Genomic DNA, 21,122 nt, shown 5'->3' with positions numbered 1-21,122 from the left:
GCCGTAAAAACCAATTCCATCTGCATCATCTTGATGGTTGGCGGTCCACCACCGTACGCTTCACCCGCAACTTCTTTCCGCGTACGGTGAAGCTTCGGAACGATTTACCAGCTACGGTGTTCCCGAACAATTACGACATTGGGGCCTTCAAGAAAAGAGCGTATATGTTCCTGAAAGGCCGGCAAAGCACTTGTAACACCTCTAGTGTTGCAAGTGTTTATGGGCGGTGGTGACTACTTAACATCAGGTGGCCCACCTGCTCTGCCATAAAAAAAAAATAAATAAAAAAAAGTAGATCTATAAAGTTGGTAATTAGCCATATACATACACGATTGCCTTAAAAAATAACATCGTAGCCGCAAATCTTGACATCATTGTCCGTTACCGCGGATATACTTAATAAATAAACCGTCAGGACTATTTTAGTTCCACAAATTTATTGTCGTCTTTATACATTGTCTGTGGAAGAATCAACATTTTATTTTATTCTGTCATCCTACTGGCAAATCAGTCAGTTTTGTCTTTTTCTGCTTTTTTTTAAATATTTGAAAACAGGGTCGAAATTGAATTTTTTTTTCGCGATTACTCGTTTTGCTTAATTTTTAGCTCCTTTAGTGCCCTTTTTAGTGCCGAGTTGACCATTTTAGAAAAACAAGGTGGCAAAACTACTAATATAACAAGTTGTTAATCTGTGGTCAGCTCTTTGACATAATATACAATTTTGATTTTTACTTTGTGTTGATTTGTTACCTAGCTGTTTAACTGTTGTCCTTGAGTAAACAAAGTTGTAATATCCAGGTCCCAATATTACATCGTAATGGCTGATTCAACAAATACCGATATTACTAAAATGAAGGTTGTGGATTTACGTAAAGAATTGAAAGCACGTGGATTATCATATACCGGTGACAAGAAAGAGCTTGTAGCAAGACTCCAAGCGGCGACTGCTCAAGATGATAACGGTGATATAAATTTAGATTCGGATGAAATTGACTCTGATGGTGTATTGGATGACGATGATGAAAAGGTTCACGCAGATATTTTGGATGATACTGCTGCAGACACGCTTAATGAAGATTTAGTGCTTGAAGAAAACTCACCTGAGAAACAAACTCCTGAAACTAAACCACAGAGGATTCTCAAGCGAAAAATTACCGCAGAGACACAAAAAGAACAGCTGACAACTGAGGGTAAAGATGCAGCCTCAAAGAAAATTGTTTTAAACAGAACAATTTCTATGTCATCTAATTCCTCTAAACCAAGTGAAAAAAAAGATGAGAACACAAGTATCACTACAATTGAAACCTCTTCTGATAGTAATCCTATAAAAATAACTTCAGATCTTGACTTGAAAACGCGGTTAGAACTGAGAGCAAAACGTTTTGGTCTTCCCGTTAAAATTTCAGATGAAGCAAGGAAAGAAGCCAGAAAACAGAGATTTGGACAAAGTACCAACAGTATAACTGACACATCTAAAGTGACTATACCTGGAACATTGTCAGACACTTTAGACAAACTGAAAAAACGGTCTGAAAGATTTGGACAATCTGTCTCATCACTCATGATAGACATTGAGAATAAGGAGAAATTAGAAAAAAGAAAAGCCAAATTTGGTACTGTAAAGTAAATATAATAAGTAACAGTTTAAATTACTTGACTCTTTCATTTGTAATTTCTAGCTATATAATATAGTGTTAAGGTTTTCAATAAAGTATATTTGACCTTATTGAATATTTAATCATAGTTTTTCTAAATGCATCTAAAAATAGAAATAAAATATAAGTTTTTAAATAATGACCAATACAAAATAAATTACTGAATAAATGTTTTTTTAATAACTAGTTGAGAAAAAGCATTATAAAATAAAACAATTATCAGTTTCATTGTTTTTATTGTCATAAATCAGAAAAGGGAAGATGTTTGAAATCATCAGGAGATATATCTATGTTCGGGATTGTAGTATTGTGATGCTCTAATTTTGAATGGTCTTGCGGTATGTGAATAGAAAAATCCATGAATGGTTTTTTATGAATTGTTGCCCACCTCACAGCCACATCTTTATGTAGTGCCTTTCTAAATCCTATACAATGCATATGTTTTAACTTTTCATACCTAATTCGTGAAAAACCTAAGCATGCTAATGTATATTGCCAACATTTCATTAATTTACAATTTGCTCCAACATGTTTTGAATCAGGAGTTGAAATTATGAGCAGGCCACCAGGTTTCAATAATTTATATGCATTTTCACATGCTGTTATTCTTAGATCAGATGAAGGTATATATTCTAAAAGGAAGCAAAATGTTATTACATCAAATGATTTTTGTTTCAATTCTTTAATGATATTTTCATGTACTATTGTTTCTTTTCCTATGTGTACATTTAGAAAATCACATTCTTTAACATATTGGTTCGCAGGACACAAATCAATGGCTAGAACATTGAATAAATTGTAACTTCTAAATGGGTTGTAGCAACTGCCAACATCAAGTAATTGTAATGTTTCTGTAAACGACTCTTTATGAGACAATTGAATATTAAGTTTTTTGCTAATCTCGAAATCTTTTGCACTAAATTTAACAAATTCTTTCTTTATAAAGTAATCGTTGCATAATTCGACTGACCATTGAATGCGAGATGTCGCTGAACTATCTTCATTACCATAGTTCTCTTCCCAGAAAACAGTAGCCAACTTTTCCATATATTCAGCATAAGTCAACAATGCATCTTTATTTTTACAGTGCCTGGCCCATGCTTCTTTTGCACCTAAAGTTACGGCACTAATACGAAGGTTAGAGTGAACATCTTTTAGATATTGTGCTAATTGCTTATGTTCGTAACTAGCCATGGTATTTCAAACATTTGGTTTAAAGCTTAAAGTTTAAACCAATAATCACAGATAAATAATAGGTACTGTGCTATGTGCACATAATCCTTTAACCTAATTTATTATTTACCTTCTAATATATACCGCAGTATGTACTTTTGTTTATATTTTTAGGTTTATCAATTATAATTATTTCGACAGTTAACCTACTGTCAACTGAGAAATAAAGATTACCTGTATAGGAATAGTGCACAAATCAATAGAGGTATATAAATAATTTATGATCAAAGACTAGAAACACAGAGTATGTAGTTATACAAAATTGTAACCCTGTTTCCTTGTGTTGAGTACTTTACTGCCACGAAGGGAGCCCACTGATGCGACAGTGGTGAAAATAATGATAAAACAAGTACAAACAATTGAAAAATTTAAAAGGCTAAATCTATTTATCCGGGTACTGTACTTAATAATTTATAATTATTTATCCGGGTATTGTACGAACAATTTATAATTATTTGTTCGGATACCAGCTAACTATCCGGCTGTTCTTTTATTGAAAAAAAATAAATAAAAAGAAAAGAAAAAACTGATATACACGGACGAATAATTAAAAATTATTCGTACGGTATCCGAACAAATAATTATAAAAATACTTGTACAGTTTGGCTTAAAGGTCTCGTAACCAAGCCTAATGGCTTTAATTATTTATAGCCTAACCAAGCCTAATCTTAAAAAAAATACTCGAATTAAAATATTTAAAATCAAAAAAGGGGGGCCAAATTCAGTGAGCGAGGTATAGCAGACTTGTCAAAATTTAGTCCAAACTTGCACCGTGGACTTCTTTCGTGAAGTACTCTATAAACAAAAGCCAAAATAGTAGGTAGGGAGCTTAAGTACACTAGTTGGAATTTTCGCTAATTTTGTTATATTATTTATAAATTGGCATGGAAAATGTTGATTCTGATCAAATTATTGAACACTGGCTTCAAAATAATGATATTTCGGGAATGTCGCTGCCTGATATTGAATACGAACCACATCTTCTTATATCTAAAGTAAGTTCCGGTATGAATATAAAGACAAAATATTATGTTATTATTGATGACTTTAACTTGAAAAAATATTTTCTAGGTTCGAAAGCATTATATGGAAGAAATAATAAAATTATTATCATTAAATTACGAACATAATCAAAGATTGGTGAATAAAAATATATATCTACCTAGTGCAATTTGGCGGTGCGCTAAAATATTAGAAATGAGTGCCGCAAAAAATTCTATGTTGGTCCAATTGTACAGGAAGAACATTGTTACTGTAGTATGTTAATTTTTTTTTACAATTTTATTCCATGGCGCATATCATAAATTTACTAATACTTTATTAACTCACCTTTTTAGATTAAAGACTTAAAACGTGATACAAATAATGGTAAACTGTACAAGAAGTTATCAGAGTGTCTTAAGAAACCTCCAGAGAATGAAAAGAAAATACAAACTACCTTAACAATGTCTAAGGATTGTACTTGCACTTGTACTTGTTACCAAAGAAAAAAAGTTTGCAAACTTCCTGAACCCAATTCTATGGTTTACAATAATACATTAATATCAATGGACCCAAACAAAAAGGACATACATAATATGTGGAAAGATTCAGAAATTCCAAAAGGACTAGATACCAGTTATCTGCATAATGGTGAAATTGATTTCAAGTCTGCAAATGCACCAGTATTACCTGAGTCTCATGATGCAGAAGATGTAATGCAGCAGTTAGAAAAGCTCTTTGAAGGTGGATCAAATGAGGATGATATTTTTGATGGAATTCTCTGCAATTCAGTAGATATCACATTTAATGAGGGTTCAAAGATGTCACATAATTATATGCAAAATGAATCAAGTAATACAGGCAGAGATTCTCTGATTGAAGAACAGGCAGCCCAAATAAAATCTCTAGATGCAAGGTTGTCAACCTTATCAGGTGTTTTGGAAAATTCAATACATAAAAGTAAAACTGAGGCTGTGAAACATAGAAAGCCACCTTCCAATAAATGGCTGTGTGAAGAATATTTTTTAAAAGTTAGACTTTTTGAATTGCTTGATCAACTGAGAGATTGTAATAGAGCAAAGCTTAAAAAGGTAATATTATGATGAAATTAAATCATATCCCCTGCTAACTATTTTAAAATTTATATTAATTATTTTATAACGAAAAATAAATTTGTCCAAAAAATAATTATTAAACACACATGATATAGTAGTAGACTATTTAATAATAAAGCTAATATATTCACATTCTATTATATGATATTTTTTTAGATCAAAGTACTATTAGCTGACCTATTTGGGGAAGACAGTGATGATGAAGGTGTTGTCTCACCTCTTGATGAGACACCAGAATTTGTCACAAGTTGCAAGGAGCGTATAGCTCCGTGGGTTGTTAAGTTGCTTACACCATACTATATCAAAGGGAGAATTAAAGGCAAGGCACTATTCAAAGCTTTGGCAAAGCATTTGATAAGATTAATATACCAATGCAGTAGATATCCTGGTAAGATTAGTCCATATTTAGATATTTTAAACCATTATAATTATATTTATTAAATTATTTTCTTTTTACAGAGGAATATGAAGTACATAATTTTATAAAAGACTTTTTGCACAACCATAAAACAATCAGATGTGAAGCTGATTTTAAACAATTTCGAATAGAAAACATTTAAGGATATCACTTCAATATGATAATAAAAAATATTGTCATATCAATCAATGGATAATATGGTTAATAAATTCTTTCTGTATTTTGTCAACACAAAAGCAATCAGCTTGATGAAGTATATTTGAATAAATGTTCAGATTTGAATAATAAGTTCCTATTTACCACATTGCTTTTGTGCATCATTTTGTTTAAACTTTAGAGTTTAACTGCTGCCTTAGAACATGGTTAAGACTGCATTTAACAAATCCATATAGAGACATATTTTCATAGTAGAAAGTTAAGATATTACAGTTATAGATACATTGTACACACCCCAGAATTAAGTGTGCGAAAGTGAAGATAAAGTGCTGATTAAAAATACCATGTTGTTGGTGCTGTCTTTGTATCATTTTGATATGTAATTGGTATAGAAATCTGATAATAAAACATGTTACTGGCAACATTTTATATTTTATTTATATCTTCGGTTTTTTACAGTCTTGTGAGATTTCTTCTGTTGACTTTCTTTTAGTTGTCTTGGAAAACCAAGCTGTCAAAGATTTTTGCATAGTTTTTGGTTTGTCTTCTATAGAGATTTTCCGATTGCATTCTAAAGATTTATTCTTTGAATTATTAACCAGTGTTGATACAGGATGCCATTCTAGGATCTTAGTTTGTGTGAGATACTTTAAAGCCAAGTTCACATTAACATTGTCTATATCAAGCCAGGCCTAAAACAAAATTAGAATAATAAATTAAATTCACAAAATTTTGAATTGAACATTAATATTTTACCAGACTTACTTCAACTTGTTCATCGTTATCCAGAATTGCAGGCATTCTATGATGTAGCCAACTAAATGTTTCATTAGAATCCATTGTTATTACAGAATATGAGTAAATTATAACATCATTATCTTGCCAGGCATGATATAATCCAGCCATGTACAAAAGTTTGATTCCTTTCCAACCTTCATTTTCTTTAAATTCATTCTTCCAAGATTTTGGATCACTGATCTTAAAAATTTTATAAAAATCTTGAATATATTTGGTTTAATGTATTAGATTTTTGTTAATGATTACCAATTAAAATTTATAAAAACATAAAATACTCTATTTTCTAATTTATTAAAAAAATATGTTTCTCCTTCTTAAAATTATGAAGCAAAACTAAATGTTATAATAATAATAAGCCCACATGGCCCCTTGTGTGGCCCTCTGCATGTTGGACTTATGTCCCCACATAAGTCTTTCATAAGACTGTTGCTTTCCTTCAGGAGGTTCTCAAGTGTTATGGAGAGATACACAATAATAATATTTTTATGTACGTTTATCTGCAAAGTAACTTACGCTGATATCAGATTCTTGTTTCATATATATGTAATAAGGTTGTTTAACTTTGTTCTTTAATGTGGTTTGCCATTCATAAAATCCTTCAGCTACAATGATACATCTACCTCCATTATTTAAAATTGGACTGTAAAGTTTTGAATGCTGTATATTTTCCAGACGGCAGTTATTAGTGCTTAGATTGTGATGTTTATAGTGACCCTGTGAGACAATTTCAATAAACAGCATTGACTATTGGGAATGTATTTTTCAATAATAATTATAAAATATACTTTTAAGATGATTAAAAATGTATGCAACATTAAAAACTTCGTCTAACCTTGTGCCAAGGTGGAATGATTCCCCACATCATTGGTTTAAGCACTCTACTTGTATGAGCAGCATTTTTAAATTTACTAGAAGAAATTAACACAGGCGTAACATCTGTAGGAGCTATGTTACTTGATGGTGTGTATTCTTTTCCATTGTTATGTTCATGAAGATATTCTGGCTTAATAAAGCTTTTTGAATGTCTATCCAAAAAGCTGCAGGCACAGCGAATTTGTTCTCTATCCAGTGACCTAGGAAAATTTTTAAATATATAATTACATAATATTTAAGTGCCTGATTATATTATAATATAATTTGATATTTAACAATATAACATGTAGTATTCTAGGTACTTACAATCCAGTGCGACCACACATTTTGGTACGAATAGAAGTTTCAAGTTAATGATTATAAATTTTACTAAGTACCTACAATACAAGTAATTTATACCTATTCTCAATTCTGTCATATGTGGGTACTACTGTGGGGTAAATAGACATACAATCAAGTTTTTTATGCCATGATGTCCGAATGTCCGATCGTCATACGAGACTCTACTATTTTGTTAATTTTTTTAAGGAGAACTTTTTTACAACCTGGCAACCTCTGTATTGAAGTGAAGGAAGTTTTGGCAAATATTTAAGGTACATTTTAAATGTAAACTTATTTGAATAGGATCGGTTGAACTAGGCTAATTTGTGCTCTAGAAAGGTTTGTTTTTTAAATGTGATGTACGCTGTGTTTAGTGATAAACGGTTATTTTGTATGATTCTTCAGGAACGAGTTTTGTGCAACTGCAACGGTAACTACAATTATGATTTGAATTAGTTGATATGGATAAAAATATTTGTAGATATATTTTTATTTTTGGGGTCAATAGAAACGCAAAAAGGGTGAATATGTAAGCCATAAGGGGTCAATGCAAAATTAGAAGTATAGGGTTTGGATAGAAACGCATAGGGGTCTATAAAATATTAGTAAGATTGGCACAAACCTATTATATTTGGATTGAAAATCTTATACAAAAAATTATAGTGATTAATTATAATTATTTAATTATGGTAAATATTAAAATTAATATAAACAATTGTAAATAAATGTTCCCTCATTTTAATGTTTAAACTAGTGATCAACCTAGTATTAATGGTTTTCAAGGTAAAAAGAATCTTGCATCGTCGTACTGTACTAGTGATGCAGATATTCTTAAAGTATTAATGGAGGAAAATTATTTGCTACTAGCAAAAGCTAAGTTAAGATGATCTCAATCCAATATGTCATATAAAAATGATTAGACTAATTAACTTATATATAACCTGGGTGTCCAAGATTAATCTTATATAGCCTGCTGAATCCTCACAGGAGGCCTGCGTCTGTGTAGTTGGATCAAAAATGGGCTGATAATGACAACTGCTTGAAGTTTGTGAAGCTTGTGAGTTGAGTAGACTAATTAACTTATATATAACCTGGGTGTCCAAGATTAATCTTATATTGCCTGCTGAATCCTCACAGGAGGCCTGCGTCTGTGTAGTTGGATCAAAAATTGGCTGATAATGACAACTGCTTGAAGTTTGTGAGTTGTTTCTTTATTTTGCCATAAGCAGGCAGCTTAACCGGTTGTTCATCTGATGTTATGTGATTACCATCTCCCATGAACATTTGCAGAGGTAGTGCCTCCATGAATGGGCTACTTTTAAGTGGTAAGGGATAAGGTAAAGATTGACGACTGGAAAGAAGGAATGGACAGGGATGGGTGAGGAAAAGGTTATGAGCCTCCAGCGCCGCAATAGGAAGCACAATAGCATGCTATTATTTCACGCCAGTTTTCTGAGGGGGTGAGGTACTTCCCCGGTGTGAGCTGGCCCAATTCATGCCGGAGCATGAGCAAAGAAGTTAGGGTAAAATTAAGAAATTATCTCTATACTATCATATTCGTAATGAAAAAAAAGAATCAAATTTTATTTCTCCCAATCAGTCTGAAAGCTCATCATTTTATATGCTTGAGATATTTATTTTAACATAATGATTTTGAGTTCAAATTTAAAAAAATTGAGTAGGACAGATATGTTGTTGAGTATTTTTATCTATTTGATAATTTTGCTATTATAGTAGAGCTGAAAGTTCCATTTTAATTAAATTGTATGACTGTTCACTATCAGCTGACATACAGTACAGTTAGGGTGGGTATACACTTCAGCATTTTCTCAAATACATAAGTAATGAATGCTCTATTCGGCGCAATGCTCACACCAAGAGACATCTTGTAGTCCCTTATGTTAAATTTAGTTTTGAACCTTTAGCAAAAGAAACTGTCAGGTCACCCGCTTTCATTATTTTGCTCAGTAAAATGTTACACCAAAACACATGTTCTTTTGAAAACCACGTAGTAACATAACAGGAAATGCACATGCAATCAGCATGATAAAACCACAAATGCTCAACACTCTATTAAGAGTCAATGCTCAACTGAATACCCACCCTTAATCTGGATCTTGCTTTCATTTCATACTTGAAAATCAAGTTATGTATATCATGAGTTAACATAAGCCTGTCATCTTCATCCATTTTTTTTAATTTCTGTGCCACAAGTTGGCCAAACAAGTCATTTTCATCTGTCTGATTTTGTGAATTTCTCTCTTCTACCAGGGAGACTGCTTCATCAATCCGTTTCTTCATTTGGGATAAGTCCTCTGTATTTGTAGTTTTTTTTCGTTTGTTGCACCGTTCATACTGCATTGATTCATTACCACTGCCCATGTCTGATTCTATGGAGAGAGGTCTTTCAGATTTTGAGGTCATATGTTCCTGAAACATTGTTACCACATTAACAATATTTAAATTGTTAAAAACTTAAAAATGCTTTTCTCAATTACCAAGCACTGATATTGATGAAACACTTTTCTAAATTGCTATGGAGCATTGGATGGCAAACTTCTGGTGTTAGATTAGAATCACTTATTCATATTGGCTCTAGCCACATTAATTACAAGAATATTTAGTGTTAGCCTGATTCCAGTTGTTGACAACTATTCATTCATAGGCATATATTGTCAAGGGAGACAGTGATGGTGGGGAATTTGCAAATAGCATTTTATGAAAAACAATCAATCAACATGCAAAGGCAAACTCTGTTCGAGGAATGAATGTGTCATATTTATTTATTGCATTTTGCATTATGAAGTTATATCCCGGAAGCATTAGTAAGAATATAGACGATTAACCATGGAGTTGCATTCTGGATGTCATGCTAATCATGAAGTTCTGCTTTAAGTTCCCTGGCGGAAATAAAATTCACTCATATGAAATGAGCTGAGTCTGCAGAATATTTTAGAAAACTAAATGATAAACAGACTGTTTAAATAAAAGGTTTTGTGTGTGTGTTTACCTCAGTATTTCTGATGTTGTTGTATTCATACACTGTCCACAAAAAACTGTGCATAGCTTCAAAGGCAAACCATGTTGGTTGGTACACATCTTCTGTACTTGTACAGGTGGCATAAGAATCTTTAAGTTTTTTTAAGTGGTCCCTATAGGCAGCCATCAAAGAATTTCTCTTCTTTTTTAACTCATCAATAGAACATTGAAGTGAGAATGAATTTTTAATTCTCTCCCATGCGTCATTAACGGCCGTTCTGTTTTTACGGGATTTTTCGTGAGGATCCCATATAGTGGGTTCATTCTGCAGAAGTTCAATGAACTCTATCACCTTAGTATTATTCCAATCCATAATTAGTTAAACATAAAACTTAACATTTATCAGCAAACCTGACACCTAATGTTACTTCTGTTAATATTTACTAATTTAATAATGTTTCTTCAATCTTCATTATTGTACAGTATTTTGAGTGTTTTTCCATAAACAATACGTGCCACGAATGTTTCTAGTATTAATAATTTCAAATGCCCCAGAGTTATCCAAAAATGAAAATAGAATAGAAAACGGCAATAGAAAATACCGTTCCATTGAGTATGGACTCTGTGATTACGTCCGTAGGCTCCATAGTCCATTTGGTCCATATTTGGGCTCACCAATCTATGGACTCATCGTACCAAGTATCTCAGTCGAAAACCTAAATATTTTTATTGCCCGTATGGAAAAAAAGCCTAAATGTCAAAATGACATTTGTAGGCACAAGTGGATTTTATCATACGCCAAAATAATAGGTAGGTAATAGGTATTTTAGGGTTCAACTCTCCGTCTCAAGTGATCACACTATCGGCCTTCGATCTACTCATAAATTTGTGATGTATCTGTATCACAACAAAATGGCTATATTTTAAACCAAATATATTTTTCACGTTATAACAATGTGGAAATATGTAACGCGGCGACTGAGGGACTCATTAGAGAGGAGTGCTAATCATTTTGATAAACGCAGTTGTGGTGGTGTAATCAATACATCAAATGGATTATCTGACGACGTAAACAAGAGGTCTAATACTCCTTGTTGTTGGTTCACATCACGTAAACCATGGAACTCATTTAAATATGATAATGATACCAACAGTAAACGATGGAATTTTGATAATTTGAATTATACTTGGATCAGTGCCATAACATGGGTAAGCATAACATGATTATCATCTCTTTTAAAATTTAACTATTTACGAAAGGCTATTATGATACGAAAGTAGCATGGTTTATAATTACATACACGTACATTGATTTTTAACATAATAATATGTCACTTGCTATCCTTACTTTTACTTGTTGATAAACCTGATTTTAAATGGTCACTTTGATGGCGTCGAATATATTTAATTCGATTTAATATTATATCTTCTTTCATGTATTATGCAATACAAAAATAAACAATTTTAAATAGGTTTTCAGAAAACCAAAAAAAAGCTTTTGTTTACTTGAATTTGCCTTATCTAAAAGAAGATTTTGTGTTTTGGTATAATAGCATATAATTAGTTCAATTTTTTTCACATCAATACCTAAATAATATATATTTGGAATTCAATGATAATTAATTATTCTGCCCTAATTGAATTATTCTGACAAAATGGGTCTACATTTTTTCTCTATATATTGAATTAATTAAAAAAAAACTCACTTCTTTATAGAGCAGTGCTGTAGTGTTTGGATGGTATTCAGGGCAACTTATCCATTGGAAACTGAAAGACCATTTCAAACAGAATAAACACACACCCATTAACACGTTGCTAGAATCCTTTCAACCCATAAAAAACAGTAATATCAAGAGTTTAGAAGGAGGCTATGAGGTACATACTCCAAGAGCCTCCACTGTACATTTGATTTCAAATGACCATAGTGGAGAAAAACAAGAGAATGCAAGTGTCAGTAAGAACAGCTCTGAAAGTTCAAATGGCGACTTGGGAGAGGTGCTTAATTCAATAGAAAATAAATTGGGTTTAGCAGCAATTGAAAGTGGTCATCACCAGGATGGCTTGAACTTGTTAAGGTATGTTTTTTTATACAATGTTGCATGTTACTAAACATTGTAAATACTACTTATATTGGTATGAGAGTTGAGCATGCTTCAGCATGAATTGGGCTAGCTTGTACCAGGAAAGGTACAACATCTCCACAGAAGATCAGTGTGAATTATTAGCATGGTACCGTGTTTCGTTTTGTTCAGTGAGTGGGATAGCTGGAGGCCGTTTCCCTTTTTTACCTTTCCTTTGATTCCCTCAATCAACCTTTCCACATCCCTTATCTAGCTTCTGTAAATGAGATTCTGTAGATGTGATTATCTAGCTTCTGAAAATTGATGGAATTGGTCGCTTACTATCAAACAACTTACCAGTTCCTTTGCCAATTATTACATAAAAAAGTAGTTATACTAAGTGACATTGTGTATGCTTTAATAATAAAAATGCAATGGAATTCGGATCTGAATTGTGTTACTGAATCATAAAAAGAGCCATATGAGTGATTTAGAACCAATATATTCAGAAATTGTCTATGAATGGATTCAATATTGTTTTAATAATGTGACACCATTTAATAATAAAACACAATAGTATCTTTTGAAAAGTATAAATGCAAAACAAATTCAGTGTAGTGTAATAAACATATATTTAATAAATTAAGAATTAAGTATATTAAATTATTTCCTGTGAATAAAACTTAAATAATATTTTAAATATGAAACAATTCTTTACTAGGTCAGCAGCAAACAGAAATCACCCTCCAGCCCTTTACAATTTAGGGCTTTGCTATGAATTGGGTCTAGGAGTAGAAGTAGATGAAAAAGCAGTAAGTATATAGTAACCACCTTTATTCTTGACTCCACATACATAGTCAAAGGAATTTCAAAGACGTTGCCCACATTAAAAATTACTTATTGATGGTCCTTCCTATCAGGGACATTGGTGACCTTTTTGGTAGAAGATAATTATTTAGCTAACTATACCTTGAAACTGTATTAGATGATATACAAAGTGTTATGAGAATTTATAATTTGATGATTATTTATTACATTTTTCAGTTAAACTCGTAATAAAATTACAGCCGTCGAATTTTTTAAATGTCACTTCACTAGAAAGTGTTAGAAAACAGGGCAAATTAGTAGCGATTGTGCTTTGGTGCACTCTCTCTTTGTAAATAGTTTTTGTGATTACTTTTGCGCAAGTTAGGCAGTGATTCCATATAACTTCCCAACAGTTAGTAGTCATGGTCAAGGCCTCATACATTCTAAGTAGTATTTAACCCAAGCCCTTTTTGATTTTTAAAAATATAGTACATGCATGATTGTTCACATGTTCAAAAGTTGTTTAAATTGTAGAAATGAAACTGATTTTTTAATTCTTCAGGCAATGGAGCTATATCGGTCAGCTGCAGCCTTGCAACACCCAGGTGCACTCTATAACCTTGGCGTTTACTATGCACAAGCTCGAGGTGGTCTCAATAGAGATACGACAACTGCAACTCGTCTCCTGCGGCTAGCTGCTGTTCAGGGTCAAGAAGATGCTATTATAGCTTTGAAAAAACTTGATGTAGATATTAATGAACCAGCGCCGCAAAGAGAAGACGATTTGTGGTCAAAACCGTACTCTCCATTTTCACACAATGAAAACATACCAACTTATTCTTCATTGTTTATCGAAAATCTTAATAACACTTCGCTCGGTTTTAACTACGAAGCTATAGTTCATTAAATTTTATTAATAAATAATATGGTGGTAGTGCTTTTGATTTTAATTATGTTTGACATACCTAGTTTTACCTGCATTTACTTATAAGCAAGTATAATTGGTTTTAATTAAAATAATAAATATAACATACTAAAACAAATGTTTTCGAAAAATTAATATAAATAAAGTGTGTTCGTGTCATGCAATGCACACTGCGACCAAGGTGCTACATGACGTGACGGTAAATAAGGCCAAAATGCTTCACATGCAAGTCTTCTTATTATTAAAATAACATGTTGTTCCTAGAACATAATATGTAATAAGGTTATACATTTAAAGAGACAATCGAAATCAAATTTCGTTGTAAATTGTGGGACTTCTTAATTACTTAGATAATAAGATCATAATTTTAAAAGTAATGTGCTTACTAAAATGAATAGTTATGGTTTATACTTTATAATACATGTCTACCTTTGTTTCAGTTGTTTTATCTAACATTAAATTGCTTCATCATGACATTTTTCCCATCCAATGTTGATATTGCTTCCAAGAATAATGTACCATGAGATCTGATTATTGAAAACATGACTTGTACTGGCCATAAAGTTCACATTAAATAATGATAAAACAGTGGTGATCATACTTTCTACATCCGCCTTAAAGTTATTATATGACAAAAATGGTAGAGATACATTTAAGAAACGATGTTATTAACAATAAACGATACATTCTGTGAAAACGTTGTTTAATTTCGGTTGCTTACCCATCAGAAATTAATAAGATACAATTTACTTTACTATCCCAAGTCTGTTTCTGTCTAACATTGTATGGGATGTTTTTGTTTTAATTTGATGTCCTCTTTTATTTGTTCTGAACGCAACAGTTCTATATCATAGACAACAAGTAGCATTGTTGAGCTCAAACAAGCATATCAAGGTTTTCCGTTTTCTATCTTTAAATTCTGTTGTCTTGATGGGTCAAGATTTAAAAGGCTGTGTGTTTTGGCTTTAATATTAAATTTGTCTGTTACTTTTTCTCGCTGAAACAACGGAAATAGATTTGATAAAACTTGGATCGGAGATAAGACACCTTGTCAAAAGACAAAGCTCTTGTGGACGTCCACCTCATATTATCTGTTTTATGTACTTTTTTAAGGAATTATCATGTATCAATAATGTCCATTAGCGTCGATTACTCATTAGCTGTTCTCTTCCGCTGAATCGCACGAGGGGCATGTAAATTGTTTTCCGAACCGGTGTGTACGGTGCATGTATTATTATAATATATATTACACCACCACGGAATCGGTACAACACGGTCACGGTCCGTTGTCCGGCAAAGAAAACAGACGCTTCTAAGTGGAACTTTCTTTTTAACTAATCTAAACTTAATATTAAAAAATTCAATAAAAGTAAGCATGAGTGTTACACAATAACGCGAAGAAATTGCGGACCAAAGTTAACGTAAATGTATTGGGAACCACTTAAAACGGAAGAGAAATAATACAAATGATAGTTTTATGCCTTCTTTTAATCACCTTAATAAGTGCGCATAATCCAATATATTACAAGGTTTATCCTAGTTTTACTGTCATAATAGTAAAATTATTCTGAATTATAACAATTTAATGGTAAAGAATATTTATATCTTAACTAGATAATCACACACATTTTTGTATAACAACTTTACTTATCAACAACTACACATTCCAAGTATAAATTTTTGTTGTACTTGCAGGAATGCACCAAGATGAGTTTTGAATAATGTCCAATGCGTATTCCGTGTGTGGTGTGCCGGCGTGCTCTTGGAATAGATCCTAAAACACACATTAAAATAATATTAAAATAAATTCTTTATTAATTAACACAAATAGTTATAAGATTCACCCGAAAGTAATCAATTAAAATAGTTTATTTAGTATAATGATATGCATAGAAAGGGTTTATTTTGTAAAATGAGGATACGTAGATAACATTCCATAAATTACGTCAGAAGTTAAATCCATCCCGGTAAATACCGAAATGTGACTTTAGGCGGGAGGGGGGGTTCAAAAACACGTTAAGATTTTAAGTATAGTACAATAAGGATCATTATTGTCTTGGAGCATGGCAACTTCGGAACTAATGCCTTCATCTTGTCATCTTGTAAAACGTCATTTTGATGACAGATCGTCGAGTGTATTGTTTGATGCGGTTATGATGTTTCAACAATTATTTTACTTAAACCATTTTAAGTACTCGTATAAAATTTACAATGTATGACGTCAAACTAAGGGAAGAAGAGTTGATTAAAATGTGACAGGGAGTGGATAGCGGTTAAAAAAACTAAAAATTTCCGTGATGTAATTAACGGATGGCCCAGTTAATGATACGACCTTTTGGCCCATTTTTACGTCATAGCTGTAAATTCAATGCAATAAATTTAATAAACAAAGGACAATGCTTACTCACGTGCGCTAGTACTTGCGCGCGTAGTCCCTCGGCTGCGGGTAGCGGTCGGGGTAGGCGGCGCCGGGCGGCGGCGGCTGGTAGGCGGGCGGGTAGCGCGCCTCGTACGAGCCGTAGCGCGCCTCGCCGCTGCCCGACCACGCCTGCTCGCTGCTCGCGCTGCCTGTTGTCACACATTATATAGATATAACTAGTATACACATAAAGTTACTTTCATGTATCAATCATCATTTTTAAGTGTGATTGTGAGTGAAATTGTTTATTAACTTGACTCACAATCACGCTTAAAAACTGTGCGAAACAAAACTCTAGGCGTATATAAGGCAGATTTCTTGTCAAGGTACGAATATAATTTTGTGTATTACTGCTACGAAATAGGGAATAAATTGGATTGAATGTTTTAAACAAACGCAGCCGCATTTTGATTACGTCAATGGTTCGGTAGTGTAGGATTATGGATAAAGATAAATAGAACATTAAGACACACACAATGTACATTTAAAATATTAGATAACAGAAATTATCAATTACTATATGATTGATATGTTTATTTGTAATGTCAAATTCTGACATATTTTATTAATTAGTTTTATAATTATTATTCTAATTCAATGTTTTTAATCATACAATTAATTAATAAAAAATATTAAATATACTAGCTGACCCTGCAAACTCTGTTCTGTCTTACCCATATCATTTAGGGGTATGAAAAATAGATGTTGGCCGATTATCAGATCTATTCGATATGCATTTTAAGTGGCAGATACGCTAAACAGTATTTAAACAAAACCTCCCTTTAAGTATTTTCGTTTTTCACTTGTTCAGTTGGTTGCCTGGAAGAGATCACTTGTAAGTGATAAGGCCGCCTTCTGTGCTGTATGTTTTAGCGTAAGATCTGTTGTATTTGTTTCTGCTGCGTTGACAGCACAATAAAGTGTTTAAAATAAAATAAAATAAACAGAAAATGTCCATTACCTACTTTAAACCGGACATTAACCTCATATTTAAAATATATGTACCTTTAGTAGGTGCCGCTGCATCTGGATACCTCGTCGAGGTGTTCCAGTTGCGCGCTTCCGGTTTGCTGGGTGGCGACGGCCGGTACTGGCGCGCGTCGCGAGATTCGTATGTGCGGCTGGAAATTACATAAATAGACTATTATTTTTTTCTTCATCAAGCTATGCGATCATGTGCTTCTCTGATAATATCAAATATCTTACAAAACCAATAAACAATCAATGTAAACAGTGAGTCAATCTTAAGAAATTTTGGGCGAATTTTAAGAGTGTAACTAAAAAGATTTTAAAACAGGTAGCTATTATATTGCAACAATGAATATAAAGATATTATTTCATTTTATAAAATCATATTAGTTTCCATACCTTGGCTCTTTCGGCCTTGTTCCTGGTGGCATTGGCTGCCTTGTGTCGTCATTGGTTGTGCCATTACTGGGGTATTTCATGTTACTAGCTAAAATGAAAAATATATTATTAGAATTAGCAGAGTAACTTAACAATAATATGACTTAATCTTCTTTGAGAATAAGGTGACATATAATAACATCATTCATTTTTGTCACTAATGAATTGCAATTTCCTTTCTGAAAAGATTTATATGCAATACCATCTAAATACTATATAGTATAAATTTTATATATTTACAAAAATCTATGATTTGTACTTTAATATATAGCGCAGTATTTCGCATGGTTTATAAAGATCAAAAATAGCACCCTTTTTTGTGTCGGGGCTTAAATGCATTCTAGATTAAGATATTTGGTAGTGATCAATTACAGGTGATGACAATTAATATTTTAGTTACACATTTTTCACCAAACTTCATTAATGATGTTAAATGAAGTGAATCTATTAGTGCATTATCTTTTATGTAAAATTCCCGTGACACAATTTTAGTTACCAAACTCCTCCGAAACGGCTGGACCGATTCTTATGAAATTCTTTGTGCATATTGATTATGTCTGAGAATCGGCCAACATCTATTTTTCATACCCCTAAACGATGAGAGTAAGGCAGAACAGCGTCTGCCGGGTCAGCTAGTACACTGTAATATTACGGATGCTCACAAGAGACGTGTCGCGGATAGTCGCGCTTATAGTCGCGGTCGCGGTCGCGCTTGTCGGCGGTGCGCTCGTAGCTCGCCGACATGTCGAAGCGCGGCGGCGGCGGCGCCTCGAACTGCCCGCCGCGGGACGTCTGCGAACGAGCATATATATGTTCATTAGACACATTATTGAAATTATAAAAAAAAAGATCACCGAAATCTTTGAGAGGCGACGGATGTCGGTTCAAAATGGGACCAAATGACATCTCATATAAATTCAAAAAGAATCACCGCAATCGGTTGAAAACCTATGGAGGTATCGAGTAACTAAGGTAATATAAATACAGCTGATTTGAGAACCATGGGAACATCGGTTGAAAAGAAAGAAAATGCTGCTAGCTGTGCTGCACGGTTCAGACTCGCGGACTCCGCCGAAAAACCAATAAGCTACACAACTTGTCTTGTATCATTGAAATAGGTTCTGTGGTTTTCGTGTGTGAAATAGCTAGAAAGATCCATCGCTCGATCCTCAAAAACTATTCTGTTTATTAATATAATATAAGGGGACTATAATCTTCTTATAGCCGATTAGTCAATCTACCATTCCCAGATTATGTGTGGAGTTATTTATTTGTCTGGTATTCTTATCTTATTTATATGCCCATTTGATTAAGTTGTTTGACAAATTGCTCATTAGTTCTTATCAATACCTTATCACCTGGTACAAAATATTTTACTGTTGCCAGGCTATGCTTTCAATTAAAATCCATCCTACTTATATTATAAACAGATTTTTTTTAATGTATTGACGTGGACATATATAACGGTTTAACATATTTCCATGAAATTTGGTACCGATATAGAGTATCTCTCTCTGTCTAAGCACACTAATAAGCACATACTTTTTACCCGGGTATTACGCGAGTATCGCCACGGGTTGCAGCTGGTAAATATTATAATAACTAACCAAAGGCGGTGGCGGTGCACGTTTGTGTCTCGCGTCTCGCTCGTACGCCGGCTCGGGCGGGGAGCCCGCCTTGCGGTAGCTGCCCTCGTAGCCGCGTTTGCGACGCTCTTCCTCTAACCTGACACATAAGGATGTATATAATTACATGCTCTATTATGGCTCGAAACCTCATGGGAAACCATAGTTCTAACCGTGGAAATAAATACAGGATTTTCATTGATGACTTTATTGTACTCTTAAGTGATGGCTACCATTGTTATAGCCATACAAATATTTTTATCATAAAGTGTGACAGATGCAATTAAAATCATATAAAACTTTACACATCGTTCGAAAGGTTCGAATCCCGTCTCGTGATCAAATTTTTTCTATTCTTTCAAAACTTCTCATTTATAAAGCATTTCAACCAAATATTTAACGCAAAGATAAGTGTTTCTGTAATTTTAAGAAGTGCAAATTCATAAATTATTTTTAACCCAACCAACCTTAATTGTTCCCTCTTGAGTTCCAATCTCTCCAACTCTAATTTTTCTCTCTCTAATCTGTGGCGCTCACGTTCTAGCCGCAACAATTCATTCTTTTCACGTTCAATTTTTTCTCTAAAACAAAAAAAATATATTTATATATATTTGAAATTTCACATAGGCAATACTTTTTTAAAGGATTTGAACATAAGACTAAACATGCACTGTAATAAGTATCCTTCTAACAGACTTTTACTCTACACATTGACTTTTTATCTAAGTATGTGCCTTGCACTTTTTGCCTTTCATATAACTATGCATGTATATTCGAAGTCTGGAATTCTACATAAAGTGTATAAAAATAGAGATATAGATGAATCAGCCTCATATTCAAAATTTAAAAATTTTCGAGCAACAATTAAGCAATATAGCTAGAAACTATGTTTAAACGCTCATAAGGCGAGAACAACCCACATGTTTACCATACAAACGAGGCTTGTTACCCCAAATAACTAAGTAACACTAAACAGGCGGATACCTCTCGGCGCGCAGCTTCTCCCGCTCGATGGCGAGGCGGCGCTTCTCCTCGCGCTGCCTGCGCTCGCGCTCGCGCAGCGCGTCCTCCGCGGCGCGGCGCCGGCGCTCCTCCTCGCGCGCCGCCCGCGACCGCTCGCGCGCGCGCGCCACGTCGCGTTCCTTCTGTTATACGCATACAAAATAATGTAATAGTGCCTATATGTGTGTTTATTGTTTTCATACAAAAACCACCAGACTGATTTCAAACACTTTTTCACCAAGTAAGTTGTGTCTTCACTGAGTTATATAGGCTACTAGCTGCACCCGGCAAACGCTGTTCTGCCTTACTCTGATCATTTAGGGGGATGAAAAATAGATGTTGGCCGAT

The 21,122-nt window shown here is 33.4% G+C and overlaps 7 protein-coding genes across 9 annotated transcripts in view; 3 read left to right on the top strand and 4 right to left on the bottom strand.

Moving 5' to 3' along the window:
- Nucleotides 1-669: 669 nt before the first annotated feature.
- LOC119829044 (SAP domain-containing ribonucleoprotein) lies at nucleotides 670-1,726 on the top strand. Its single transcript, XM_038351408.1, has one exon. It carries the CDS (start codon nucleotides 818-820, stop codon nucleotides 1,625-1,627), a length of 810 nt encoding a protein of 269 aa, XP_038207336.1. The 5' UTR covers nucleotides 670-817; the 3' UTR covers nucleotides 1,628-1,726.
- A 148-nt stretch (nucleotides 1,727-1,874) lies between these two features.
- Nucleotides 1,875-3,105, bottom strand: LOC119829078 (S-adenosylmethionine sensor upstream of mTORC1). The gene has a single exon (XM_038351454.1). It carries the CDS (start codon nucleotides 2,847-2,849, stop codon nucleotides 1,896-1,898), a length of 954 nt encoding a protein of 317 aa, XP_038207382.1. The 5' UTR covers nucleotides 2,850-3,105; the 3' UTR covers nucleotides 1,875-1,895.
- A 511-nt stretch (nucleotides 3,106-3,616) lies between these two features.
- Nucleotides 3,617-5,980, top strand: LOC119829070. Of its 2 annotated transcripts, XM_038351443.1 has the most exons (5): nucleotides 3,618-3,883; nucleotides 3,960-4,145; nucleotides 4,226-4,960; nucleotides 5,141-5,372; nucleotides 5,444-5,980. In XM_038351443.1, the coding sequence occupies exons 1-5, from the start codon at nucleotides 3,773-3,775 to the stop codon at nucleotides 5,542-5,544; spliced, it is 1,365 nt and encodes a 454-aa protein (XP_038207371.1). In that variant the 5' UTR covers nucleotides 3,618-3,772; the 3' UTR covers nucleotides 5,545-5,980. The 2 variants fall into 2 exon arrangements, with proteins under 2 accessions (XP_038207372.1, XP_038207371.1); XM_038351444.1 differs by lacking the exon at nucleotides 3,960-4,145 and having other exon boundaries at nucleotides 3,617-3,883.
- On the bottom strand, nucleotides 5,974-7,810 carry LOC119829073 (abasic site processing protein HMCES). Of its 2 annotated transcripts, none has more exons than XM_038351446.1 (5): nucleotides 7,629-7,810; nucleotides 7,189-7,429; nucleotides 6,870-7,070; nucleotides 6,324-6,536; nucleotides 5,974-6,250 (listed from the first exon to the last, which is right to left on the bottom strand). In XM_038351446.1, exons 1-5 carry the CDS (start codon nucleotides 7,676-7,678, stop codon nucleotides 5,996-5,998), a joined length of 960 nt encoding a protein of 319 aa, XP_038207374.1. In that variant the 5' UTR covers nucleotides 7,679-7,810; the 3' UTR covers nucleotides 5,974-5,995. The 2 variants fall into 2 exon arrangements, with proteins under 2 accessions (XP_038207374.1, XP_038207375.1); XM_038351447.1 differs by having other exon boundaries at nucleotides 7,536-7,807.
- A 1,306-nt stretch (nucleotides 7,811-9,116) lies between these two features.
- LOC119829074 lies at nucleotides 9,117-11,160 on the bottom strand. Its single transcript, XM_038351448.1, has 2 exons — nucleotides 10,561-11,160; nucleotides 9,117-9,980 (listed from the first exon to the last, which is right to left on the bottom strand). The coding sequence occupies exons 1-2, from the start codon at nucleotides 10,900-10,902 to the stop codon at nucleotides 9,624-9,626; spliced, it is 699 nt and encodes a 232-aa protein (XP_038207376.1). The 5' UTR covers nucleotides 10,903-11,160; the 3' UTR covers nucleotides 9,117-9,623.
- Nucleotides 11,161-11,334: 174 nt separating this feature from the next.
- Nucleotides 11,335-15,018, top strand: LOC119829071 (F-box protein At1g70590-like). Its single transcript, XM_038351445.1, has 4 exons — nucleotides 11,335-11,738; nucleotides 12,246-12,604; nucleotides 13,311-13,401; nucleotides 13,959-15,018. Exons 1-4 carry the CDS (start codon nucleotides 11,484-11,486, stop codon nucleotides 14,301-14,303), a joined length of 1,050 nt encoding a protein of 349 aa, XP_038207373.1. The 5' UTR covers nucleotides 11,335-11,483; the 3' UTR covers nucleotides 14,304-15,018.
- Nucleotides 15,019-15,791: 773 nt separating this feature from the next.
- The window catches only part of LOC119829158 (SAFB-like transcription modulator), a 6,708-nt gene continuing 1,377 nt past the window's right edge, over nucleotides 15,792-21,122 (bottom strand). Inside the window, exons 2-9 of the mRNA XM_038351560.1 lie at nucleotides 20,757-20,917; nucleotides 20,240-20,353; nucleotides 19,755-19,872; nucleotides 18,810-18,939; nucleotides 18,109-18,196; nucleotides 17,746-17,861; nucleotides 16,730-16,889; nucleotides 15,792-16,095 (exon numbers count right to left, since the gene is read on the bottom strand). Of these exons, the coding sequence (XP_038207488.1) occupies nucleotides 16,735-16,889; nucleotides 17,746-17,861; nucleotides 18,109-18,196; nucleotides 18,810-18,939; nucleotides 19,755-19,872; nucleotides 20,240-20,353; nucleotides 20,757-20,917 (882 nt within the window). The 3' untranslated portion in view covers nucleotides 15,792-16,095; nucleotides 16,730-16,734. The remainder of the gene's footprint in view (nucleotides 16,096-16,729; nucleotides 16,890-17,745; nucleotides 17,862-18,108; nucleotides 18,197-18,809; nucleotides 18,940-19,754; nucleotides 19,873-20,239; nucleotides 20,354-20,756; nucleotides 20,918-21,122) is intronic.

The sequence above is a fragment of the Zerene cesonia genome, chromosome 9 (assembly GCF_012273895.1).
Source record: "Zerene cesonia ecotype Mississippi chromosome 9, Zerene_cesonia_1.1, whole genome shotgun sequence".
Classification (NCBI taxonomy): Eukaryota; Metazoa; Arthropoda; class Insecta; order Lepidoptera; family Pieridae; genus Zerene; species Zerene cesonia.
Note: the sequence above shows the minus strand (reverse complement) of the source record. Positions and strands in the feature narration are given on the sequence as shown.

Bases quoted from the DNA above. Each gene is read 5' to 3' on its own strand.
- LOC119829044 (XM_038351408.1), top strand. From the start codon at position 818: ATGGCTGATTCAACAAATACCGATATTACTAAAATGAAGGTTGTGGAT.
- LOC119829078 (XM_038351454.1), bottom strand. From the start codon at position 2,849: ATGGCTAGTTACGAACATAAGCAATTAGCACAATATCTAAAAGATGTT.
- LOC119829070 (XM_038351443.1), top strand. From the start codon at position 3,773: ATGGAAAATGTTGATTCTGATCAAATTATTGAACACTGGCTTCAAAAT. The intron at 3,884-3,959 runs GTAAGTTCCGGT...AATATTTTCTAG, and splicing joins CACATCTTCTTATATCTAAA to GTTCGAAAGCATTATATGGA. The intron at 4,146-4,225 runs GTATGTTAATTT...TCACCTTTTTAG, and splicing joins GGAAGAACATTGTTACTGTA to ATTAAAGACTTAAAACGTGA.
- LOC119829073 (XM_038351446.1), bottom strand. From the start codon at position 7,678: ATGTCTATTTACCCCACAGTAGTACCCACATATGACAGAATTGAGAAT. The intron at 7,430-7,628 runs GTATAAATTACT...AAATTTTCCTAG, and splicing joins TATGACAGAATTGAGAATAG to GTCACTGGATAGAGAACAAA. The intron at 6,251-6,323 runs GTAAGTCTGGTA...ATTTTGTTTTAG, and splicing joins ATAACGATGAACAAGTTGAA to GCCTGGCTTGATATAGACAA.
- LOC119829074 (XM_038351448.1), bottom strand. From the start codon at position 10,902: ATGGATTGGAATAATACTAAGGTGATAGAGTTCATTGAACTTCTGCAG. The intron at 9,981-10,560 runs GTAAACACACAC...ACAATGTTTCAG, and splicing joins ACAACATCAGAAATACTGAG to GAACATATGACCTCAAAATC.
- LOC119829071 (XM_038351445.1), top strand. From the start codon at position 11,484: ATGTGGAAATATGTAACGCGGCGACTGAGGGACTCATTAGAGAGGAGT. The intron at 11,739-12,245 runs GTAAGCATAACA...ACTTCTTTATAG, and splicing joins GGATCAGTGCCATAACATGG to AGCAGTGCTGTAGTGTTTGG. The intron at 12,605-13,310 runs GTATGTTTTTTT...ATTCTTTACTAG, and splicing joins GATGGCTTGAACTTGTTAAG to GTCAGCAGCAAACAGAAATC.